The sequence below is a fragment of the Microcaecilia unicolor genome, chromosome 11 (assembly GCF_901765095.1).
Source record: "Microcaecilia unicolor chromosome 11, aMicUni1.1, whole genome shotgun sequence".
In the NCBI taxonomy this organism is placed as follows: domain Eukaryota; kingdom Metazoa; phylum Chordata; class Amphibia; order Gymnophiona; family Siphonopidae; genus Microcaecilia; species Microcaecilia unicolor.
In genome coordinates this window covers 193309041-193332437 of record NC_044041.1, presented here as the reverse complement: position 1 = coordinate 193332437, position 23397 = coordinate 193309041, and the positions used below count along the sequence as shown (strand labels likewise).

Below are 23397 nucleotides of genomic sequence, written 5' to 3'. Positions count from 1 at the left end.
AGAAATGTAAAGACCAGACAAGCCATTTATTAATTTATTTATGAAGTTTATATCCCACATTAGCCTGAGAAGTACTCAGGTTCAATGTGGCTTACATGACAAATTAGAAAAAAAAAGAGAGTAAATATATACATGTTAATTCACAAAATATGGCATGAAGTGGTATGACAATAAACTTGATAAGAGTAGATATAAATGAAAAGTAAATTGGGTGTTCAAGTTATAACTTGAGGTATTAGGTAAGAATGTAGTTAATTGAGATCAGATGGAATAGTGGCAGATGGAGTAAGGTGATGCGAGTGGGTATTATTGCATAGGGATTCTTGTATCTTTAAAGCTTAAGCTGAATAGATGGGTTTTCAGTAGGTTTCGGAAAGACAAACAGTGGTGCATTTGATATTTTTTGATAAAGTATTCCAAATTTTGGTTCCTTGATATGAAAAATTAGCAGTATGAATTGTTGTGTGTATGTCACATTCTTGCAATTAGGGAAACGTAGGCTAAGATATTTTTAATTCAATACGTGAATTTGAGCTGGCAGATCTAAAAGCCCGTGCAGCAGATAGACTCTCAAGCAATACGGACAAGAGCCAAAATGATATGATTGATCACTGGATCATAAGTACATAAGTATTGCCATACTGGGACAGACCAAAGGTCCATCAAGCCCAGCATCCTGTTTCCAACAGTGGCCAATCCAGGTCACAAGTACCTGGCAGAAAAACAAAGAATAGCAACATTCCATGTAGAACCCCAAAGAGTAGCAAGATTCTAGAATTCTAAAGAATACCAAGATTCCATGCAGAATTTCAATGTGTAGCAACATTCCATGTAGAACCCCAAAGAGTAGCAAGATTCCATTCAAAATCCCAAGTACATATTTCCCCCTTCCTTCCTTCCTAACTTCCTTCCCTGAATTTACCTTTTCTTGTTTTTCAAAAGGTGGAGGTGGTGGCAGCGATTCCCATAGGCTGGCCTGCTGCCGGTCCCAACCTCTTCTCTCTATTGTGGACCTCCTCTGATGAAACAGGAAGTTACATCAGAGAAGTGGGCCACAGTAGAGAGAAGGGGCCGGGATAGGCATCAGGGTAGCCTATGGGAATCGCTGCTACCGCTGTTGCTTTTGAAAAACAAGAAAAGAAAAGGTAAGTGCAAGGAAGGGGTTTGGAAAGGAAGGGCGGGGGGCTAATGGTAGGGCCGTCACTGCCCGGCACTATGCACTATTCTATAAACAGTGCCCAACTCAGAGCACCGCGTATAGAATAGCGCTTAGCACTCATTTTTCATGTACGGAATCTAGTCCATAACCACTAGTGTTCTAGAACCCACAGGCATGTTAGGCACGCCCCTGACCTGCCCCTCCCAGATCCACACCCCCTTGCACACTGGACTTCATGCGTGCAATTTCTGGAGTATAGTCTAACGGCAGTTGCACACATAACAATTAAGGCCAATTATAGCTAATAATTGGTTGTTAATGTCAGTTACCAGTATGCCATTACATTAAATGCACAACTGGCATCATTCTATAACTTGCCCTGTGCAACTTTGTGTGCTAAGGGGTGAATTCTATAAACTGTGTCTACAAAATTGGTGCGAAAACCCCCCAGCTTAAATGCTATTCTATAAGCCACATCTAAAGTTAGACATGGTTTTTAGAATAGCACTTAAGTGCAGGGGTCACACGTAAATTTAGGCACATCCGTTTGCACACACAAAAACACGGTGCAAATGCCCCCGTCTCAATTTACGCATGCGACCCCTTTAATTGTGAGTGTAACTGGAATCCATGCCCATGCTCCACCCTGAAGTGCTCAGGAGCCTCCCATTTCCTTGCCCCCTTTTCTGGGACATGCATAAAATTTAGGCCAATTATTGCTGGTTAAAAAGACAATTATTGGCGCTAATTGGCTTGTTATTTAATTAAATGGGGCACATAACTTTTGACAGTTTTTTGGATTAGGGGATGAACGTGCATGAGACAGAGTGGAAACAGCGCATTGCAAATTTAGGGGCCCTTTTACAAAGAAGCACCATGGCCTACTCGCATCTAGCGTGTGCCAAATCGGCATTACCGCCCAGCTACCGTGTGCCCCGGGCAGTAATTCTGAATTTGGTGCGCACCAAAAACACACTGTAGAAAAATATTTTCTATTTTCTACCACGTGGTGTTTACCCAGCGGTAAACAGCAGTGGACGTGCCCTGCTTGACTCCCGCCTGGGTAGCGTGTGAGACCTTACCGCTAAGTCAATGGGTGGCGGTAAGGTCTCAAGCCGAAAATGGTCGGGCGCTGGTTTTTATTGTGCCGCACGTCCATTTTCCGGCCCCTTAAAAAAAGGTTCTTTTTCCAGGATGCGGCAAAAACTGGCCCGGCACACCCGAAAGACACGCTCGCACTGCCGCAGGCCACTTTTGCCGCGGCTTAGTAAAAAGGGCCTCATAGCTTTTCCTTTAAAATGACTTATTACTTGCTAAATGAGATACAACATCAAAACCAAAAGCACTTAATGTTAAAAAAAAAAGCGCCATCAATTCCATCTAAAGAATCCAAATAGCCGCTAACATGGAATACAAATCAATCTAATCCAGGCAATTACAATAGAAATGCACATTCATTTTGGATTTCCTGAAAAACAGTCTGGTCGAGGGATCCCTAAGGACTGCATTGAGAACTGCCTTTGCAGAGGACCGGAGGAACTGTTATAGAGTGGTTTCATTACTGCGTCTCTTAAGATTAGGCTGAGCCAATTTCTCAGCATTATACCCATCTCTTCTCCTAAAGCTGTACTGAGCACTTTCTAGTACCAGGGGGAGCTTCCCAATAGGCAGAGTAGACAATGACTAAGGATGGCTGCCTGTCACTAAAAGCCCACCCTGTCACTGAAAGCAGCTTCAGTGGCCGTGTCAGTATAATAAGAGAAAAACTTAATTGGCTCCCACTTAAAGAATGGATTACGTTCAAAATCTGCACTCTGGTACATAAAATCATACACGGTGAAGCAGGGGCATAGCCAGACAACAGATTTTGGGTGGGCACCAAGTGTTCTCCCCCCCCCCCCCCCCCTCCAAAAAAAAAATATCTCAGCTGGTGGGAAAACGCTTCTTTCCACCTTGGCAGCAGGAATGCACTGAAAACTGAGCATGCGCAGGTGCCGGTGTCGTGGAGAGTAGCGTTTTCGTTACCATCAGGGGAAAATCTTCAGCTGGCGGAGCTTGGGATTCCCATCAATTACCACTAAACATGTGCTACTGTTGGGTGGGCCTGAGCCATAAATGGGTGGGCCCTGGCCCACCAAAGCCCACCTGTGGCTACACCACTGCGGTGAAGCCCCAGTCTACATGTCAGACCTTATAGACTGTAACCAGGTCACCCTTCCAGGTGAAGCTGAGGCTGTTCCTGCTTAGCTTCAACTGACTCTTCCTGGCTGGATAAACCAGCTCAACTCAGTGGTGTACCAAGGGGGGGGGAGGTGGGTGCGGTCCGCCCCGGGTGCACGCCGCTAGGGGGGTGCCACGCGCCTGTCCGCTACGTTCATTCTGTGCTCCCTCTGCCCCGGAACAGGTTACTTCCTGTTCCGGGGCAGAGGGACCATGGAAACGAACGAAGCGGATAGGTGCGCGGCACCCCCCCCCCAGCGGCGTACACCCGGGGGGGGGGGGTTCTTTCACCGGGGGGGTGTCATGCTGCACCCGGGTGGCAGGGCGCATCGGCGATCCGCCCCGGGTGTCAGCCCCCCTAGGAACAATGCAAAGAGTGGGAGAGCGACCAAGGATGCCAGAAACTGGAGGATGTTCGTTAATAAAGAATTTTATTAAAAGTCTTCAAAACTTTTAATAAAATTCTTTATTAACGAACATCCTCCAGTTTCTGGCATCCTTGGTCGCTCTCCCACTCTTTGCATTCTTCTGTTTTTACCGTGGGGTGTTTGAGTTCTCCGCTTGCCGGCGGATCTCCTCCCATAAGCCCCCCTAGGAACGCCACTGGCCCAACTCTTGACCGGAACCTGCTCCTTCCCGTTCTGTGGCTCCTTCTGTTAGTCAGCACCCTTCATGCTCACTCATCTTACGACCCCATGGACTCCAGCACACTCTTCTTAGAAAAACGCTAGGCTTTATATTGCTCAAGCTCTTTCATCACAGCGTTAGTCTTCATTTGATCACCTCCTTCACCTGGAGGATTCAGCTTAACATTTACAATTACTTCCTCAACACAGTTCAGTTCTATTTCCAAACAGCAACTGCTGGTCTCGCTCAGAAACATATCATAACCCTCGTCAGCACTATCTTTTATAAGCAGACAGTTTCTGGGTTAATTGCTTCCACCAGTTTCTTCCCCACTGGCTCACTTTGGCTTCCCCCATCCTCCACAATCTAGGTAATACAGAAGCCACCAAAGCTTTTTACCTTTCCTCCTTGAGTTTGAGCAAAACCAGACACCTCCACACGCTCTACCCCTTCTTCTTCCCCTACTTCCTCTTTATGGCATTCCATGTCCTCCTCCACCCTGAGCTCCCCCAGCTGATGCTCATTCTCTGAATCAGAACTCATTTCCCAATCATTCATTCCTCCCTCCCCTTCCTGAGAGTCCTGCTGGAACCGCAGTGGCTTCTGGTAGAGGGTAGTTCCTTCCCTGAATGAGTGGCTTCTGGGGGAAGTAGTTCTTTCCCTGAACTAAAGACTTCACCGGCATTTTGGCCACCAGAGGGCGACCTGCTGGTCTAGAGGGGATGACAGAGGAAGGACGCTGACTTTCAAAGAAAAAGCTCCCCCCTTGCTCTTGCCCTAGCACTGCAGAGTGCTCACACCCCTCCCCCCCCCGCCGCCTAAACAATTGCTAGTCCTCTCTTGCTTTTCACTAGCAATTCGAGATAAGGCATCCGCCTTCGTTAGAAGCTTCCCCGACCTATGTTCCACCTGAAACTGATAGGGCTGTAAGGCTAGGTACCACCTGGTGAGTCGGGCATTGCTATTCTTCATTTGCCCTAACCACCCAAGGGGAGCATGATCCGTCACCAGGGTAAAAACGCGCCCATCCAAATAGAAATGACACATCTGGATCGCCCATTTAGTGGGCAAACATTCCCTTTCTATGGTAGAGTACCGTGTCTCATGTAGCAGCAGTTTCCTACTCAGATACGTGATGCTCCTGGCCCTCGTGTACCTATGACAACACTGCCCCCAATCCTACTCCCGAGGCATCAGCTTGTAGCACAAAGGGCTTAGCGAAATCAACTGCTCTTAACAAGGGTTCTTGGCATAGGGCTAGCCTCAATTTATTGAATACCTCTAGCCCCTCTTCCTCCCACCGAAGACTATTCGGTGCCCCCTTCTGAAGTTTGTTTGTGAGGGGAGTGGCCACGGATGCAAAATGAGGTATGCATCTCCCATAGTACTCCATCAAGCCCAAGAAACTCCTCAACTCCTTCTTATTTCTGGGACAAGGAAACTCCCGGATACTCTCCACCTTATCCCAAAGGGGGGTTATCTGCCCACCCAGTATCCTAGATATTTTACCTTCTACTGCTCGAAACAGCATTTTTGAGGGTTCGAGGTCAACCCCGCTTGTCGGAAAGCTCCCAACACTGCTCTCACCCTTAATACATGTGAGGGCTTTGGAAGATGACAACATCATCTAAATACGCTGCCGTGTACTCCTGATGCGGCCTTAACACCCCGTCCAGGAGCCGCTGACAGGAGGCCGCCGCTGAATTGAGGCCAAACGGTATTCTCTTAAACTGATAAAGTCCCATAGGAGTGGATAAAGCTGTCTTGGGCCTGGTCTCAGCTGTCAAAGGGATCTGCCAGTATCCCTTGGTCAAGTCTAACGTGGATAGGTACTTGGCAGTTCCCAACCAGTCCAGGAGCTCATTCCATGTACAATCTCAAATATTTATTTAGATTTTGCTCACACCTCAAGGTGAGTTACATTCAGATACTCTGGATATTTCTCTGTCCCGGGAGGGCTCACAATCTAAGTTTGTACCTGAGGCAATGGAGGGTTAAGTGACTTGACCAAGGTCACAAGGAGCAGCAGTGGGATTTGAACTGGCCACCTCTGGATTGCAAGATCGGTGCACTAACCACTAGGCTACTCCTCCACTAGTCACTAGTAACATTCCATATAGAACCCTGCCCTCGCAGATCAGCAATGCGGCCACGTAGGCTTCTGTTTCTGTGAGTCAGACATCCTGTTGGAATAGCAACATTAACATTCCATGTAGAATCTCCTATAGTAGCAACATTCCATGTAGAATCTCAAGGTGAGTTGCATTCAGGTACTCTGGATATGTCTCTGTCCCGGGAGGGCTCACAAGCTAAGTTTGTACCTGAGGCAACGGAGGGTTAAGTGACTTGCCCAAGATCACAAGGAGCAGCAGTGGGATTTGAACCGACCACCTCTGGATTGCAAGACCAGTGCTCTAACCACTAGGCCATTCCTCCACTCCATGTTGGAGTGTGTTTTACACCCCTGGATGGTGCAAATGTGTGCGTGTGGAGGGGGAGGAGAAAGCTTGATTTTAGGCCTTTATATTTTTACAGACTTCATAAATGATTTATCCTCCAGATTACCGGCATAGTTATATAATGGACTAAATTCAATAAATAGCGCCTAAAAAAAATCAGTGCTGAAAAAATAGCAACTTAGCACTATTCTATAAATGGTGCTCAAAGTTAGGCACTGTTTATAAAATGACGTTAGCGCCAGGAACCCCAACTAATTTTAGGTGTGACCATTCACACCGACCATACCTTGGTGTAAATCCTGCGCCAACCCCTTTATTCTTTATTCATACTTGCTATACTGTTATATTTGAGGACAAAACAGAGCAGTTTACGAACTAAATCGACAGAATAAACAGCGCACATCAATTGTGCAAATACCCCCGATCTGCCCCTGACCCTCCCATGGCTGTGCCCCTTTTTACACGCAGATTCGGCTGCGTAAATTTACCCATGTAAATTTTAAATAATGCCAATCTGCACCAATAATTGATTGCTATGACCCAATTGTAAGCACTAATTGTCTTGTTAGTCAATTAAATTACATGCGCAAATTGGGGGCGTGCCCAAATTTGCGCACGCAATTTTTAGCCCCATTTATAGAATTTGGGGGATTTTCCACCTTATAATTGAAAGAGAAAAACGCCTAGATTTCGACCCAAATCGGGAGATAGACATTTATTTATCTGACAAAAACGAATAAATCGGTATAATGGAAAGCCGATTTTGGATGTTTTCAACTGCACTCCATCGCGGAAGCTTACAAAGTTGATGGGGGCGTGTCGGAGGTGTGGCGAAGGTGGAACTGGGGCGTGGTTATCGGCCGAGGAGAGATGGGCGCCTTTCGCCGATAATGGAAAAAAAGTATGCGTTTGTAGCTAGAATTTAGGGCACTTTTCCTGGACCCTGTTTTTTCACGAATAAGGCCCCAAAAAGTGCCCTAAATGACCAGATTACCCCCAGAGGGAATCGGGGATGACCTCCCCTGACTCCCTCAGTGGTCACTAACCCCCTCCCACCACAAAAAATGATGTTTCACAACTTTTTATTTTCACCCTCAAATGTCATACCCACCTCCCTGGCAGCAGTATGCAGGTCCCTGGAGCAGTTGTTAGGGGGTGCAGTGGACTTCAGGCAGGTGGACCCAGGCCCATCCCCCCCCCACCTGTTACACTTGTGCTGGTAAATGGGAGCCCTCCAAACCGCCCCCCAAACCCACTGTACCCACATGTAGGTGCCCCCCTTCACCCCTTAGGGCTATAGTAATGGTGTAGACTTGTGGGCGGTGGGTTTTGAGGGGGATTTGGGGGGCTCAACACACAAGGGAAGGGTGCTATGCACCTGGGAGCTCTTTTACCTTTTTTTTTGTTTTTGTAAAAGTGCCCCCTAGGGTGCCCGGTTGGTGTCCTGGCATGTGAGGGGGACCAGTGCACTACGACTCCTGGCCCCTCCCACGAACAAATGCCTTGGATTTATTCGTTTTTGAGCTGGGCGCTTTCATTTTCCATTATCGCAGAAAAACAAAAACGCCCAGCTCACAAATTGTCGAATAAAACATGGACGTCTATTTTTTTCGAAAATACGGTTCGGTCTGCCCCTTCACGGACCCGTTCTCGGAGATAAACGCCCATGGAGATAGACATTTTTGTTCAATTATGCCCCTCTATGTCTAGCAATAACCGCAGTGCTTGGACATACATCCCAGAAAATAGGGTCTTACTTCCACCTCCCTCAAATCCAGTCCACCGCATACGGGGCTTAGTTATAGTCTTGGACCCCAGGACTCACCAGTCACCCTCCTGCATCACTGTCCATGTTGCAGAAGACCCTCAATGTCTCGCAGATAGATGACCAACCAGACAGCCAGATAGTCCTTTCTCTTCAGCTGCTGCAGACAGCTATTAGAGCTTGTAGTTCAGGCAGAAGCAGAGGGAAATCTTTTCTGTCTGATGCAGTGTGGATGCTTGAATTTACAAGCACACACACACACAGGTAAAAATGTAATCACTCACGCTACTACTAATAATAACATTTGTATAGCGCTACCAGGCGTACGCAGCGCTGAACATGAAACACAGAGAGAGAGAGAGTCCCTGCTCACAGAGCTTACAATCTAGGTAAAGACAGACAGACAAGACATTTACGGGCAAGGGAATTACTGGTAAAGAGGAACAGGAGAGAAGGAGGGCAAATGAGTAGGGTTAGGAGCCAAAGGCAGTAGTGAAAAGGTGGGTTTTCAGCAGTGGCATACCAAGGGGGGGCAGTGGGGGCGGTCCGCCCCGGGTGCACGCCGCTGGGGGGTGCTGCGGCGCACGCCTGCTGCGAGAGTTTGCTAACTTCTCTCGTTCGCTGCAGCTCCCTCTGCCCCGGAACAGGTTACTTCCTGTTCCGGGGCAGAGGGAGCTGCAGTGAACGAGCAAAGTTAGTAAACTCACAGCAGGCGCGCGCTGCGGCACCCCCCCCCCCAGCGGCATGTACCCGGGGGGGTTCTTTCGCGGGGGGGTTCTTTCGCCTGGGGGGGTCCGCGCTGCATCGGGGGGGGGGGGGGGGCGCTGCACCCGGGGGCGGGGCGCCGCCCCGGGTGTCCGCCCCCCTAGGAACGCCACTGGTTTTCAGCATAGATTTAAAACAGGTAGAGATGGAGCTAGACGTATGGGCTCAGGCAGTCAGTTCCAGAGGCTCTTTGAACCTCTCCCCTTCTGTCCATCTGTCTCTTCTGAGAACATACATAGTAGATGACGGCAGAAAAAGACCTGCACGGGCCATCTAGTCTGCCCAACAAGATAAACTCATATGTGCTACTTCTGGTGTATACATAATAACTTGCCCCTTTTCTTCTGGGTTACTTATGGGCCCCATATCCGTTTTCTGTGTTGAGAAAATTCAAGGAAGTCTTTATCTCCTGGTCACTAAAAAAAAAGCCTGTAATGTGGTGTGCATCCCGAGCTTGAAGGGAGATGAAGAGGGCAGTGGGAATAAGGTTGATGTACACCTGCTTGTTATACAACCAAAGCACATAGAAGGAGGCTGAGTGCTTTCCACAGTGAAAGAGAAGGGGTGTGCTACAGATCTCAAGCTGCCACGCTGGAGGCAGGGCCGTCGAGAGACTGAGCCGGGCCCGGGGCAAGGCCGCCGCCCCCTGAGTCTGCCCCCCCAATCGCTACTCCACACGCACACCCTCAGCCCCGTTGACAGCTCCCCTCTGTCTGCCACCGGGCCCCCTGCATTCAAATCGTCAGCGCCTCACCTCTGTGTGAAAGCGCAGCGGCAGATTGCCTCCCTTCGAGCCTTCCCTCCCTGTGTCCCGCCCTCGTGGAAACAGGAAGTTACATCAGACGAGGGCGGGACACAGGGAGGGAAGGTCCGGAGGGAGGTGATCTGCCGCTAAGCTTTCACACGGAGGTGAGGCGCTGCCAATTTGAATGCAGGGAGCCCGGTGGCAGACGGAGAGGAGCTGTCGACGGAGCCGAGGGCGGGTGGGTGAGACCAGGGACTGTGGTGCCAGGCTCCCCTTGGAGGCCCGGGGAATTTTGTCCCCCCTGTCCCCCTCTCAGCGGCCCTGGCTAGAGGGACCCTGTCTCAGCTCTCACCACCATTGGAAGTAGTGAAAAAAATCCTTCAGGTCTCTTTGGAAGCTGAGGAGAATCAGATCATATTTCTCACCTGACATCTTTAGACTGCTTGTTCAATCCCTGGTTTTAACTCGATTCGATTACTGTGCGATGTAAGGAGGGTGTCCTAAAAACGCTGCATATGGTCCAAAGCACAGCAGCTAGGCTTGTCCTCAAGGTATCGCATGTTGATAGATCCACTCCATTATTATGCAAGTTGCTCTGGCTGCCCATTAAAGAAAGCCAGGATTATTTTTAAATTATATGGTGTTGTCTTTCAAATATTATATGGCATGACACCAGATTACTTGCAGCCCTTAATAGCTATTCCCCTACACAATATAACCTCTGGTTCCTTAGACTTCATCTTCCAGATTGCGAGACAGTGCGTTATAAGTCAGTTCACTCTGCGGACTTTAGATACCAAGGTGCTAAGTGATGGAACTCACTGCCATTGGCAATCAGTGGTCAGCCTGGTTACTTGGCATTTCACAAATGACTGAAACTTTCCTATTTGAGAGGTTTCTACCCATTGATGGAGTGTGTTACATTGTAACTGGCCATCAATGGTTTATTATTTAGTTCTTATTTGTGCTACTCTGATCTTTCTTGATATTTTGTTTATGGTATTCAAAACCTTGACTTTTGTTTTATTTATTGTAAGCTGCATTGAACTCAAGTATGTTTGGGATAATGTGTGGGGGTAAAAATGTCAAAAAATAAATAAGTCATCCAAAGTTATCGCTAGCTATTATTTCTGACCTGCTCCAAATCAGAAATGGAGAGGGTGGAAAGAGCTCATTGTTTACGATAAGGCTGACTTTTTTTTTTTTAAACCAAGTCAACAATGTTCATCTTTCCAACACAGAGCTGAAGTCACATCTGTTGATGATCTGATGTGAAAACAGAACAGAACAACGAGGAGGCATCAGAACGTCATAAGGTCGCTGAAATATTCACTGCTGATCTGAGTACACTTTCCTCGGCCGCCCTGTGCTGATCTCAGCAAAGACTGCTGTGAGTTTCTATGGACACCATCATATATGCGGAAATGAAACAGATGTGAAGTGAAAGTCACAGGATAAATAGCCTGAAGACAGTCCCACCTGGGACCTCAGGGTTCAGGACTCTGACCTTATCACTGTCTCTTCCTTTTACAGGGCGACTGCCCACCTCCATAAGGCTATCCTAGTGTTTCAGCTCCTGTTCCATCCCTGAGGGTAATCTGAGCTGTGTTTGATCCCTATAAATCAACAACCATTTGATAGGTTTAGTGAATATTCACCAATAGAGTCCAAGCTTGGGGGAGAAGGAGGACCAAGCCCTTGACACCTTTCCTAGTGAAAATGACTTGACCCGGGTGACAGATTTTCCAGTAGGGTAAAGTGCTAGAAAATTCTTTTGTGGGTACAGTGTGGTTTAGTAGCACTCGGAGTACTGCGAAATAGAATCACCAGTAGCCTGCACCCACCCCGTTAAGCAAAGAGATGCAATGAAACACTGTGGTACAGGTTGAATGCTGAGGACGAACTGGAGAGAGGAAGTGATGCCGCTTCCACCACAGAAAATTTCTGGAGGGTGATGACCCGCCCCATTTCCACATTCTCAGAATGTTGTCCCTCTTTCCTGTTCCTGTACCCAGGAGTGTCTGAGGTAAGTCCAGTCCTGTACATAAGTATGGGGATAACCAGGAGCCATAGGGATAATTCGGTACACATCAGTACAGGGATTTTGCCTGCTAAGCACAAATTCTATATCCGCAATTATAGAATACCAGAGTAAGTCGGTGGTTACACAGCAACATTTAGGCTCGGCTGCGTACACCATGTCAATGGCAGGTGTAAATGTCCGCAACTAAATGTTGCAGTTGTGTGTGTAACTGACAGTATTCTATAACCTTAGTTCATAAGTGCTGGACACGCCTCTGACCCGCCCATGCCCCTCCCACATCCATACCCCCATAGCAGTTACACACACAACTGACAGTGTTCTATTACCTAGTGCATAAGTGCTGGGCACGCCCCTGAGCTGCACATGCCCCTCCCACATCCACACCCCAAAGCAGTTATACACACAATTGACAGTGTTCTATAACATTAGTGCATAAGTGCTGGGCATGCCCCTGACCCGCCCATGCCCCTCCCATATCCACACCCCCATAGCAGTTACACATGTAACTGACAGTGTTCTATTACCTAGTGCATAAGTGCTGGGCACACCTCTGACCTGCCCATGCTCCTCCCATATCCACACCCCCATAGCAGTTACACACACAACTGACAGTGTTTTATTACCTAGTGCATAAGTGCTGGACACGCCCCTGACCCGCCCATGCCCCTCCCATATCCCCATAGCAGTTACCCATACAACTGACAGTATTCTATAACCTTAGAGCCTAAGTACCCCTCCCACATCCACACCCCCATAGCAGTTACACAGTAACCTTAGTGCATAAGTTCTGGACACGCCCCTTAACCATCCATGCCCCTCCCACATTCACACTCCCATAGCAGTTATGCACTAAATTAAGATTATAGAATGACAACTAAATGATGTTACATGTGTAACTGCAAATTAGTATCTACTGGTACCAATTAATTCCAATTATAGTTGATTATTGGTAGTTCCAATTAGCACCTAATTTATCACGTAAATTACATGCATAACTGACTCAATTCTATAATTTGAATGCACAAATTTGTGCAGTAAGAGCAAAAATGTTTGTGCAAGATTATAGAACGAGGTGGATTATGGTCAGTCTAGCCCAGTCCCTTCCTGAATCCCTGATGCTTTACACAATGTAAATGCGCTTTTGATGTAACTTGTGAGGGTAACACCTCCTTCCCTTTCATCCTTCACCACCTCCTTCCCTTTCATCCTTTTGGGGAGGGTAAGATATCTTTGGAATATTTTCTCACAGTTGCATCAATTTTATATTTCACTTGTTGATATACATCACTCACACCCAACACATCAATTTGGTCTTCATTCCTCCTCTTTATTGCTACCCTACACAGTACTTCCCAACACATGAGATACAAGCTCAGAAAGTACACAAAACACAAACGCTTTATTGACAATAAAGTTATTTAAACTAAACCTCTTGATTACTTGGCTGCAGGCAGTTCTTCAGACTCTTGAGGTGACGTGTGGATTGGCATTGTCCATTTTTGTAATGTGCCTCTTTTGGGCTGTTGAATATTTTAGATTGTGGGATGCTGAAGAATGAACATGTTTACCCTGTGTGAGACGGATAAGTGTTGTGTCCACCATTTCACCAAGTCTCTAGTGCTGGTTCCTTTGTATAATAACACTTCCCAAAAATACCTCCCTGTCCTAGTAGAAGTGGGATGGAGGCTGAAGCTTCATAGTTGCAAAGCGCAGGCATTTGCTTATGAAAGGACGGTTTCCCCTTGCTGCTGCTAAGACATTGAGGGCAACGCAAAATGTGCGAAGGAAAAAATACTTTAAAAAATTTAGGGCACAATATTCAGTGCTTCTTAACTGGCTAGGAGACCTTCCTGTTCTGACCAGGTCTTAGTTAGGTTTACAGTGACATGTAACAGTCTGTTTGTCCTGATTTAGATTGTAAGCTCTTTTGAGCAGGGACTGTCTTCTTCATGTTCAATTGTAAAGCGCTGCGTACGACTGGTAGCGTTATAGAAGTGATTTATAGTAGTAGTAGGGAATTTAAAAAATTGATTAAAAAAAAGGTGGTCTTGCAACCAGATACCAAGTTCAATACCAGACCACCACAACAGAGACCCAATCACATGATTAGAAACTCCTAAGTATTAATCAATAATTAAAGTAACGAAAAAAGTTAGACAGAGAGGAGAAGCCTCAGACCCGAGTCCGGAACTACTGGTGTTCTCACAGCCTCTTAACAGGGCTCCTCACAGACTTAAAAAAAACTCTCCTAGATGTTTGTAAGTTGTGACCTGTTTGCCAACATAACTTCCATTGGTCCCTTTAACCCTGAAGCATCTTTCAAGCGAAACACTGGCCTCCATCGGTGGGACCCTGCTCTGTACGGTTTCTTTTCAAAAGTATTACTATGAAGATGATGCTTCATAATGAAGAGATTTATAAATAAATTAAGAATAATGCATTGAATTTAAAAGTTCTTAGAAATACTTCCTGAATAAAGAAGAGGATATGTTTCTAGGCGAGGCTTTTATGTCTGTGAGAACACCAGTAGTTCCGGACTAGGGGCTGAGGCTTTCCCTCTCCATTTACCTTTTCTTCATTACTTTAATTAGGAGTTTCTAATCATGCGATTAGGTCTTTGGTGTAGTGGCCTGATATTGGGCTCAGAGCTTTGAGTTATGCAGGCACCGCTGACTAACTGTCCTAAGTTAACTAGTTAATTAGCTAATATTGACGGTACCTGGCCATCGAATGCCCAACTACGCCGATAGGTGCCAGCATTAATGATCCGGGCACAGTTCAGCAGTACTGATCACTGCTAGCAGAATATTATCCCCCCCCCCCCCGAATGTTTATATTTTATAAACGTCCACAAACAGAAGCCCTAGATATATGTACTTTTCTAGACGGTTGTGCTTGGGTAATTTGGTTCCATTCTGAAATACAGCACCGACGGGGCAGAAATGGCTGGAAATTTTCTTTCATTTCACTTTAAAAAGAAAAGGAAGCCAAGCTATGTGTTTACCAGTGAATCTTCTGCTTTGCTTCCTTCTCTAAGTGAAATGAAAGAAAATTTCCAGTCATTTCTGCCTCAGGGGTGCCGTATTTCAAAATGGAACCAAAGTTTCCCCAGTGCAACCTCCTAACTCCCTGTCGCCAGTAACACAACACAAGAGACCCGATAAGTCAGTCAAATGCATTTTATTTCGTTCTTAGTGATGGATAAACATTCTGTGTGGTTTGGGGTTTTTCCTTTCTATCATTGAACCTTGTATTCTTTTCCTTAGAGTTTTGGTTTGATCAGACGGGAGAGGGTTGGCGATGTTTCCAATCTGGGGGTTAATGGTTTTAGAAATGAACAGGGCAGATGAGCGTTCATACATGATTCTAGGCTTCGCCCTTTCTGCCTCGCCTCACCCCATGCTTGGAACAAACTCCCTGAGCCCATACGCCAGGGCCCCCTCCCTACCCATCTTCAAATCATTGCTCAAAGCCCTACCTCTTCAATGTCGCCTTCGGCACCTAATCACTACATCTCTTCTCAGGAAATCTCATCTACCCCAACTTGACATTTCGTCCTTTAGATTGTAAGCTCTTCTGAGCAGGGACCATCCTTATTTGTTAATTTGTACAGCGCTGTGTAACCCTAGTAGCGCTCTAGAAATGTTAAGTAGTAGTAAGTAGCAGTAGTAGTGATCCATCACTTCAGTAAGGCTTCCAAGAATGTGCTTTAGTGAGATCCATTTAGATCTTTTGTTACCTGAGACTTTAATATTGACGGTGACATGCTGGCTTTTTCTTCTGTTGGGGTTTCACATTAGCAAAGCCATGCACAAGTTCCTTCCTTGATGGTTGGTGGACCGCTGTTATGATCTTTGAAATTACACACGGGAGGTGTGATAAACAAACAGATGTAGAGAGAAATAGGAAAGTGTCCTCTAATGGACTCCTTTCAGGCACACAAAGCTTGAACCAGGGTCCTGGCTCAGCTTTTCATATGAGCTACACAGTTAGGATCAGTCACTTGCGATTACAGTCTGGTAAGAAGCGTAGTGTTATAGGTAAATAGATGCAATGATCTAACCCATTCCTGATGACCTAGAGTCACCTATTCAGGCAGGAAGGGAGTTAAGCAGCAGCTGAGCCCACAGCAAAGGAGGTTTAGCTGCGAGGTGGAGTGAAGGGGTTTGATGCAGGGCTGATGACTGTAGCAGATTAAATTTGGCTCATGCAAAGCTGGTGGACTTGGATTCGTCATCTCCCCCAGAGTAACAAATGCTAGTGCTATGTCCCCTTTTCTTTTAGAAATCCTCCCCCACGCCACCGCCTCTTCCAAGTCTTGCAACCCAAAGGCCCCCCCTTGGCAATTCCCACTTCAGGCTCTGTTTCCCTTCCCACGTGACAGAATCTGTTCCACTGTGGAAAACCTCCCAATGATCTCCACCGCAACAGATTGCAAACCTGTCAGCCCCGGATAATTAGCGCTACAAGAAGGGAAAACACTTTGAGGACCATTGTGTAAAAGCATTTGCTGGAACCTCTGCCTCACTCCTTATTTCCACTGAATATTTATTCTAATCATTTCACATGTGTTTTCTTTTAAATCACGAGACCTCCTGCATAGTTCCAGGGCACACAGCTAGCTCAGGAGTTTCTGCTCTTCTGCAGTCCGTGTCACAGGAGGATCCCAATGGTCTTTCAGCAAGCAGTTCTGCCTAGGAGGTCCTCTGCCGGACACACACAGGGCTCCTTTCCTGTACCCAGCCGTCAGATCCTAGCGCAGTGGAATGAAAGAAAGAAAGAAAGAAAAAATAGGAACTGGGAGAGAAGAGGAAAAACCCTGGTTCTAAACATAATACAGTAATACCTCGGTTTTCGTTGATGTCGGTTATCGTCGGTTTCGGTTTTCTTAGGTTTTTTCGCAAAACATTTGTCTTGGATTTCGTCAGCGTGCCCACGTGACCTCGTTGCTAATTTTGCGAAAACAAAGGGCGACCCACGCATTCTCCTGCTCAGTGTGGCATTGTTTTTGCCCAGGATGTGTGCATGAGAGAGATTTTGAAGGGTTTGAGCCTTCCCCTGATGACCATACACATTGCCTCGGTTTTCGTCGGTTTCGGATTTCGCAGATTGTTTTCGGACGGATTATCGACGAAAACCGAGGTATCACTGTATAGAGAAGCTCTGGCAGTCTATTTAGGAATAAAGGGACACAGTTCCTATTCCCATCAGTGAGCCCCCCCCCCCCCCCAATTTCAGTCATGGTTTGGGTCTTGGCACTAATATTCCATTATAGAAAACTAACATATGTCCGCATTGGCCATGGTTAGGTGTGCCCTCTTATGCCATGTCACCTGCAGGCCTAAGTGTGGTATGTCATTTATAATATTCCATAAATCCATATAGTTCCACTTAAGTTGCACATGCTAAATCGGTCATATTCTGGATTTGTGTACACAACTTAATTAGTTAACAAGCCAATCAGCACAAGCAATTGACACTAATTGGCTTTAATTAGAATTTACACACACAACTGTCTAAGCGTATTCTGTAACGCAAAGCATGTAAATTCCAAGTTGCATAGTTGAAAAGGGGGGCATAGGAATGGGCAGATCCATAGCCGCCGAGAGGGGGAGGCAGGGGGGACAAAATTCCCCGGGGCCTGGCACCGCAGTCCCACCCGCCCTCCGTCGTCGACCGTCTGCCCCCTGCATTGAAATCACAGTCTCACCTCCGTGAAAGCAGCTCTGCAGGCAGCAGAACGCCTCCCTTCAGCCCTCCTTCCCTCTCTGTGTCCCGCCCTCGTCTGACATAACTTCTGTGAGGGCGGGACACAAGGAGGGAAGGCGGGCCGAAGAGAGGCGTTCTGCTGCCTGCAGCGCTGCTTTCATGGAGGTGAGACTGCGATTTCAATGCAGGGGCCCTGGCCCGGTGGTGGACGGAGGGGGGGAGCGGCGGCGACCTGGGGGGGGAGGGGGAGCGGCAATGACCTCAGGGGGGCGGGACGGTGAGGGAGGCAGGGGCGGGGCCCCGGGGACAGCCTTGCTCCAGGCCTGGCCCAGTCTCTCGGCGGCCCTGGGCAGATCATGGATATTTCTAAAATCTATAGAATAAATCTGCTTTGCACCTAATTTAGGCTTCAGCCATTACACCAGGTTTTACTTGGCATAACTGTCCGTGACTAAATTTAGTCATGCAGATGGGCACTCGGCCTATTCTATAAACCACAAGGAAATGTAGGCATATTTTATAAATTCCGCCTAAATTGAGGTGTTCTTTATAGAATACTCCTAGGCATATCTTTTTCAGTGCCGATTTTTTAGGCGCAATATCTAGAATCCAGCCTATATGTGTAACTGGAAGACACGCCCATGGTCTTCTCATGCCATGCATATACCCCCCTTACAGTTAGGTACTATGGGACATAGGTGCTACCTGATAGAACAGTGCCAAGGGCACATGGAGGGGCATTTTCGATAGGCCGTCTAAGTCCAATTTTGGTTGTTTTGCACAAAACGTTCAAAATCTAATGTGATTTTCAAAAAAGAAAAAGATGCCTATTTTTTTTTTCAAAAATACTGTTTCCAACAAACTTTTCTGATTTGGACATTTTGTTTTTTGATCCATTAAAAAAAAAAAGTGAATAGGTGCAAAACAGAGATTCATGTCATTGGGATGTAGGAGGAGCCAACATTTTTTTTTAGCAGACTGGTCTCCCCCAGACCTTCCAGGAGAGCAATGGGGAACCCTAGAAGGCACTTGTGTGCACTTCATAAAAATGCTCCCAGGTACATATCTCACCTTTGCTCCCTTATCTTGCCCCCCTGAGCCCTCCAACACCCACTGCAATAGCCCTTATTGGTGAATGGGGCACCTATATGTGGGTCCAGTAGGGTTTTGATGACCTTGGGAGGAGGGGTCACAGTTTTCACCACAAGTGTGACAGGTAGAGAACGATAGGGACCTGGGTCCCCCACTGTGTACTGCACCCACTACCCCAGGGACCTGCAGGCTGCCCTAATAGACCTGACTTCAATATCTGCAGTTGTCATAGAGGCTGGTAAGTCATATTTTTATTCACATTTTGGGGGGGCTGGTAGGGGGGGGGGGTCACCCCTGCTTCCCTCCAGTGGTCATCTGGTCATTTAGGGCACCATTATGTGCCTTATTCATTCTGAAGCAAAAATATACCTCCTAAAGGATCCAGTAAACGTTCATAGACAAAATCTCTCTTCTGAACATCAAATCCTTATATCAAAATATTCACTTATATTCTTCCTTATATCTTTTTTTTGTATTTTTAAACCAATTTTGGTGAGCTCAGCGGTGTTCACTGCCAAAGATATAAATATGGCAATGTAATTAACACCAACATCTTCATCGGCACACCTGATTTTTACAAATTTTGTATATTTTTCATATATATATATATATATTTCTTTTTTTGTACTTATCTTTTAATATCAGACCCAGGGGCTCTATTGACCGACATGCATGTTTCGCTTGAATACGAGCTGTATCAAGGACCTCCCCTTGACCTCTGCTATTAGTTATCAGGCTCAAACCCTTATTGAAAGTTGGTGTTAATTACATTGCCATATTTATATCTTTGGCAGTGAACACCACTGAGCTCACCAAAATTGGTTTAAAAATACAAAAAAATATATATAAGGAAGAATATAAGTGAATATTTTGATATAAGGATTTGATGTTCAGAAGAGAGATTTTGTCTATGAACGTTTACTGGATCCCTTAGGAGGTATATTTTTGCTTTACCCGACTGGGATTTATGTGAAATGCTTTTGAATTAGCCATTGAATGAGTTATTCATTCTGAAAACAGGTCTAGACCAAGGGTCCATTGAGCCCAGCACCCTGTCACCAACAGCGGCCAAAAGAACAAGCAATTTGTCCCGTCCATCCTAGAAATACTGTATTATTCCCTCGTCCATTCAATAACATTCTATGGCCTTTTCCTCCAGGAAGCCATCCAACCCTTTTTTGAAGTCCGCTAAGTTAACCACCTTAACCACCTTTTCTGGCAGCGAACTCCAGAGTCTAACTATGCATTGAGTGAAGAAACATTTCCTCCGATTCATTTTAAATTTACCACACTGCAGCTTCATCGCATGCCCCCTTGTCCTAGTATTTTTGGAAAGCATAAACAGACGCTCCACATCGACCCGTTCCATTCCACTCATTATCTTATAGACTTCTATCATATCTCCCCTCAGCCGCCTCTTCTCCAAGCTGAAGAACCCCAGCCTCTTCAATCTATCCTGATAGGGAAGCTGTCCCATCCCCTGTATCATCTTTGTCGCCCTTCTCTGCACCTTTTCCAATTCCACTATGTCTTTTTTGAGGTGCGGCAACCAGAATTGAACACAATACTCGAGGTGCGGTCGCACCACGGAGTGATACAATGGCAGAATAATATCCTTATTTTTGTTTTCAATCCCTTTCCTAATGATACCCAACATTCTATTTGCTTTCCTAGCCGAAGCAGAACATCTGGCCATGGACTGTATGAGTATATTGCTGAGTGGTGAAAGAAGGGGCACAGTGATCGACGAGGGTGTAACAGTTAATGGTATGAAACCTAGTGTAACTCCAAGCTCACACCTAGCACTGGGACACTTAACTCTGACCTTCTGTCGTAAACCTTGAGTCACTGTGGACCAACTTTTCAAAATTACCGGGGGTGCTGAACCCAATGGAAATTACCTCTCCCTGGACATATTCAAGAAGGTTGTTCAATATTGGGGGGGGGGGGAGGTGCTCAAGCACCCACAGAGTTGGCTCCTATGCTGTGGACTGCTTTTACAGCACTAGAACAACCGCTGCTGAAGTAGCGGTCCAGAACATGCCTAGTGTTAAACATGCCATGGGGCCAGAGCAGAAATTTGGAACGTTCCCCCCTCCCCCCCCCCAACAGGCTGCATCTCTTTCAACTTTAGGCAGACTTGGGGACCACCTGCAACATGGGGGCCCAGGGCAACTGCCCTGTTTGTACCTCCCCTAACGCCAGCCCTGTGGGTCCTGCAGACACAAGGAACAGGACAGAATGAGAACTTCTAGGAGCTATAAGAACCTGGGGTTAAGCCAGTGGCGTAGCCACAGGTGGGCTTGGGTGGGCCAGGGCCCACCCATTTATGGCTCAGGCCCACCCAACAGTAGCACATGTTTATTGGTAACTGGTGGGAATCCCAAGGTCCGCCAGCTGAAGGTTTTCCCCTGATGGTAACAAAAACGCTACTCTCCACGACACCGGCACCCGCGCATGCTCAGTTTTCAGTGCATTCCTGCTGCCAAGGTGGAAAGAAGCGTTTTCCCACCAGCTGAGATTAATTTTTTTTTTTTTGGGGGGGGGGGAGAACACTTGGTGCCCACCCAATTCTTGCCTAGACCCACCCAAAATCTGTTGTCTGGCTATGCCCCTGGGTTAAGCTACAGATATTCGATCAGTCCGTTCATGACAGGTAGTAATGCAATGTAAAGGATAAACAGAACTTTCACTTCTTAAACTTTTTCCAATCCCCCCTAACTCTACCAAGAGATATGCTCAAATAATATTAGAGAAGTAGCCAAATGCTTAAAGCATTAAACAGAGAAATGGGGTTCAACTCTACTACTACTACTACTTAACATTTCTAGAGCGCTACTAGGGTTACGCAGCGCTGTACAAATTAACAATTAAGGACGGTCCCTGCTCGGAAGAGCTTACAATCTAAAGGACGAAATGTCAAGTTGGGGTAGTTAAGATTTCCTGAGAAGAGGTGTAGTGATTAGGTGCCAAAGGCGACATTGAAGAGGTGGGCTTTGAGCATTGATTTGGGTAGGGAGGGGGCACGGCGTATGGGCTCAGGGAGTTTGTTCCAGGCATGGGGTGAGGCGAGGCAGAAGGGGCGGAGCCTGGAGTTGGAGGTGGTGGAGAAGGGATTTGTCTTGAGAGCGGAGGTTACGGGTAGGGACGTAAGGGGAGATGAGGGTAGAGAGGTAAGGAGGGGCCGCAGATCGAGTGCATTTGTAGGTGAGTAAGAGAAGCTTGAACTGTATGCGGTATCTGATTGGGAGCCAGTGGAGTGACTTGAGGAGAGGGGTGATATGAGTATATCGGTTAAGGCGGAAGATAAGACGTGCGGCAGAGTTCTGGATGGACTGAAGGAGGGATAGATGGCTACGTGGGAGGCCGGTCAGGAGTAGGTTGCAGTAGTCAAGGCGAGAGGTAATGAGAGAGTGGATGAGAGTTCGGGTGGTGTGCTCGGAGAGGAAGGGGCGAATTTTGCTAATGTTATAGAGGAAGAAGCGACAGGTCTTGGCTATCTGCTGGATATGCGCAGAAAAGGAGAGGGAGGAGAACTCCTGCTTCTCCTGCTGTCTATCCTTGTGACCTTGGCCAAGTCACTTCACTCTCCAATGCCTAAAGTACAATGCAGATTGTAAGCCCACAAGATGCTGCTAACATTTGCATAGAATGAGTTGAACTGAAATACTGACTGGCTCATTTTGTATCTGAAGAGCCTACAAGGGCCAAACCGTAAAATAAATGCCATGAGGGGAGGGAGGGAGGAAGGAAAGGTAGAAATAATATGTTGTTTATCAGCTTCCGATCCCAAATTTGAGGTTTATAAAGTCAGCATTTACTGTTCTGGTGACTGCTGAGTAGAGAGATAAAACTGCACGCTCAGCAACGTTTTTCAGCTAGAGAAATAGTCTTTCCAGGTAACAGCCTCTCTCCGCCTGGTCTCAACAGCTCCTGAGCAGACCTGCTCAGCATCAAACACCAGGGGGCAGCAAAGGACAGAGAATGCAAGAAAGGCACTTGCGCTTCCCTGGAGGCCGCAACCTGGAATGAGAGATATTGGGGGCAGAACCTTTCTCAAAAGGTGTCGGGACAGTGCCTGCTGCAATGGGGAAAAGGAAGCAAATTCATAAAGATTTTTGGTTGGTGACAAAAGGTTCCAGGTCAGTAACCTGCCAGAAAACCACCACTGGAGGAAAGAGAGAAAGGCAGCAGACCAGCATTGATAGGAGAGAGCTGCAGGACATGTTTGCTGGAGATAAGAATGATCTAAACAGGTTGGTTCAGTCTCAAGAGTCAAAAGGCTTGGTGTGGTGACATTCAGCCTGTGACTGGCTGGATTCAGAAAGACAAATGGGTCAAGTGAATCTATATTTGAAAGACCTTATATGTTTAGGGGTCAATTCTATACAGTGCACAAAAGGTTAGGTATGAAAATGCCAGGTGTTATGCATAATATATAACAGGATCTGAGCAGCCAGTGTCCCTTATAGAATTCTAGCTTAAGTCAGCATTTACATGGCATTACAAATGGAGGAGATAAAATACTTGTAAATATGTTTGGGAAAATTCAATAAATGTACAAACTCTGAGAATCTGTGCGAATTGCTAATTAGCAACTATTGCAACACCTCAAAAATTTGTGGCATCAAGGTACTTCATAAACTTTCCGAGGACTACCACAGACCAACAGGACTTAACTCAATCCACTTGATCTAATCATAACACTATTTAAGTACATAAGTATTGCCATACTGGGAAAGACCAAAGGTCCATCGAGCCCAGCATCCTGTTTCCAACAGTGGCCAATCCAGGTCACAAATACCTGGCAGA

The 23397-nt window shown here is 46.6% G+C and overlaps 1 protein-coding gene across 1 annotated transcript in view; it reads right to left on the bottom strand.

Moving 5' to 3' along the window:
• Window positions 1-15371: 15371 nt before the first annotated feature.
• The window catches only part of CD164L2 (CD164 molecule like 2), a 43337-nt gene continuing 35311 nt past the window's right edge, over window positions 15372-23397 (bottom strand). The window contains exon 6 of the mRNA XM_030219512.1: window positions 15372-16537. Within this exon, the coding sequence (XP_030075372.1) occupies window positions 16531-16537 (7 nt within the window). The 3' untranslated portion in view covers window positions 15372-16530. The remainder of the gene's footprint in view (window positions 16538-23397) is intronic.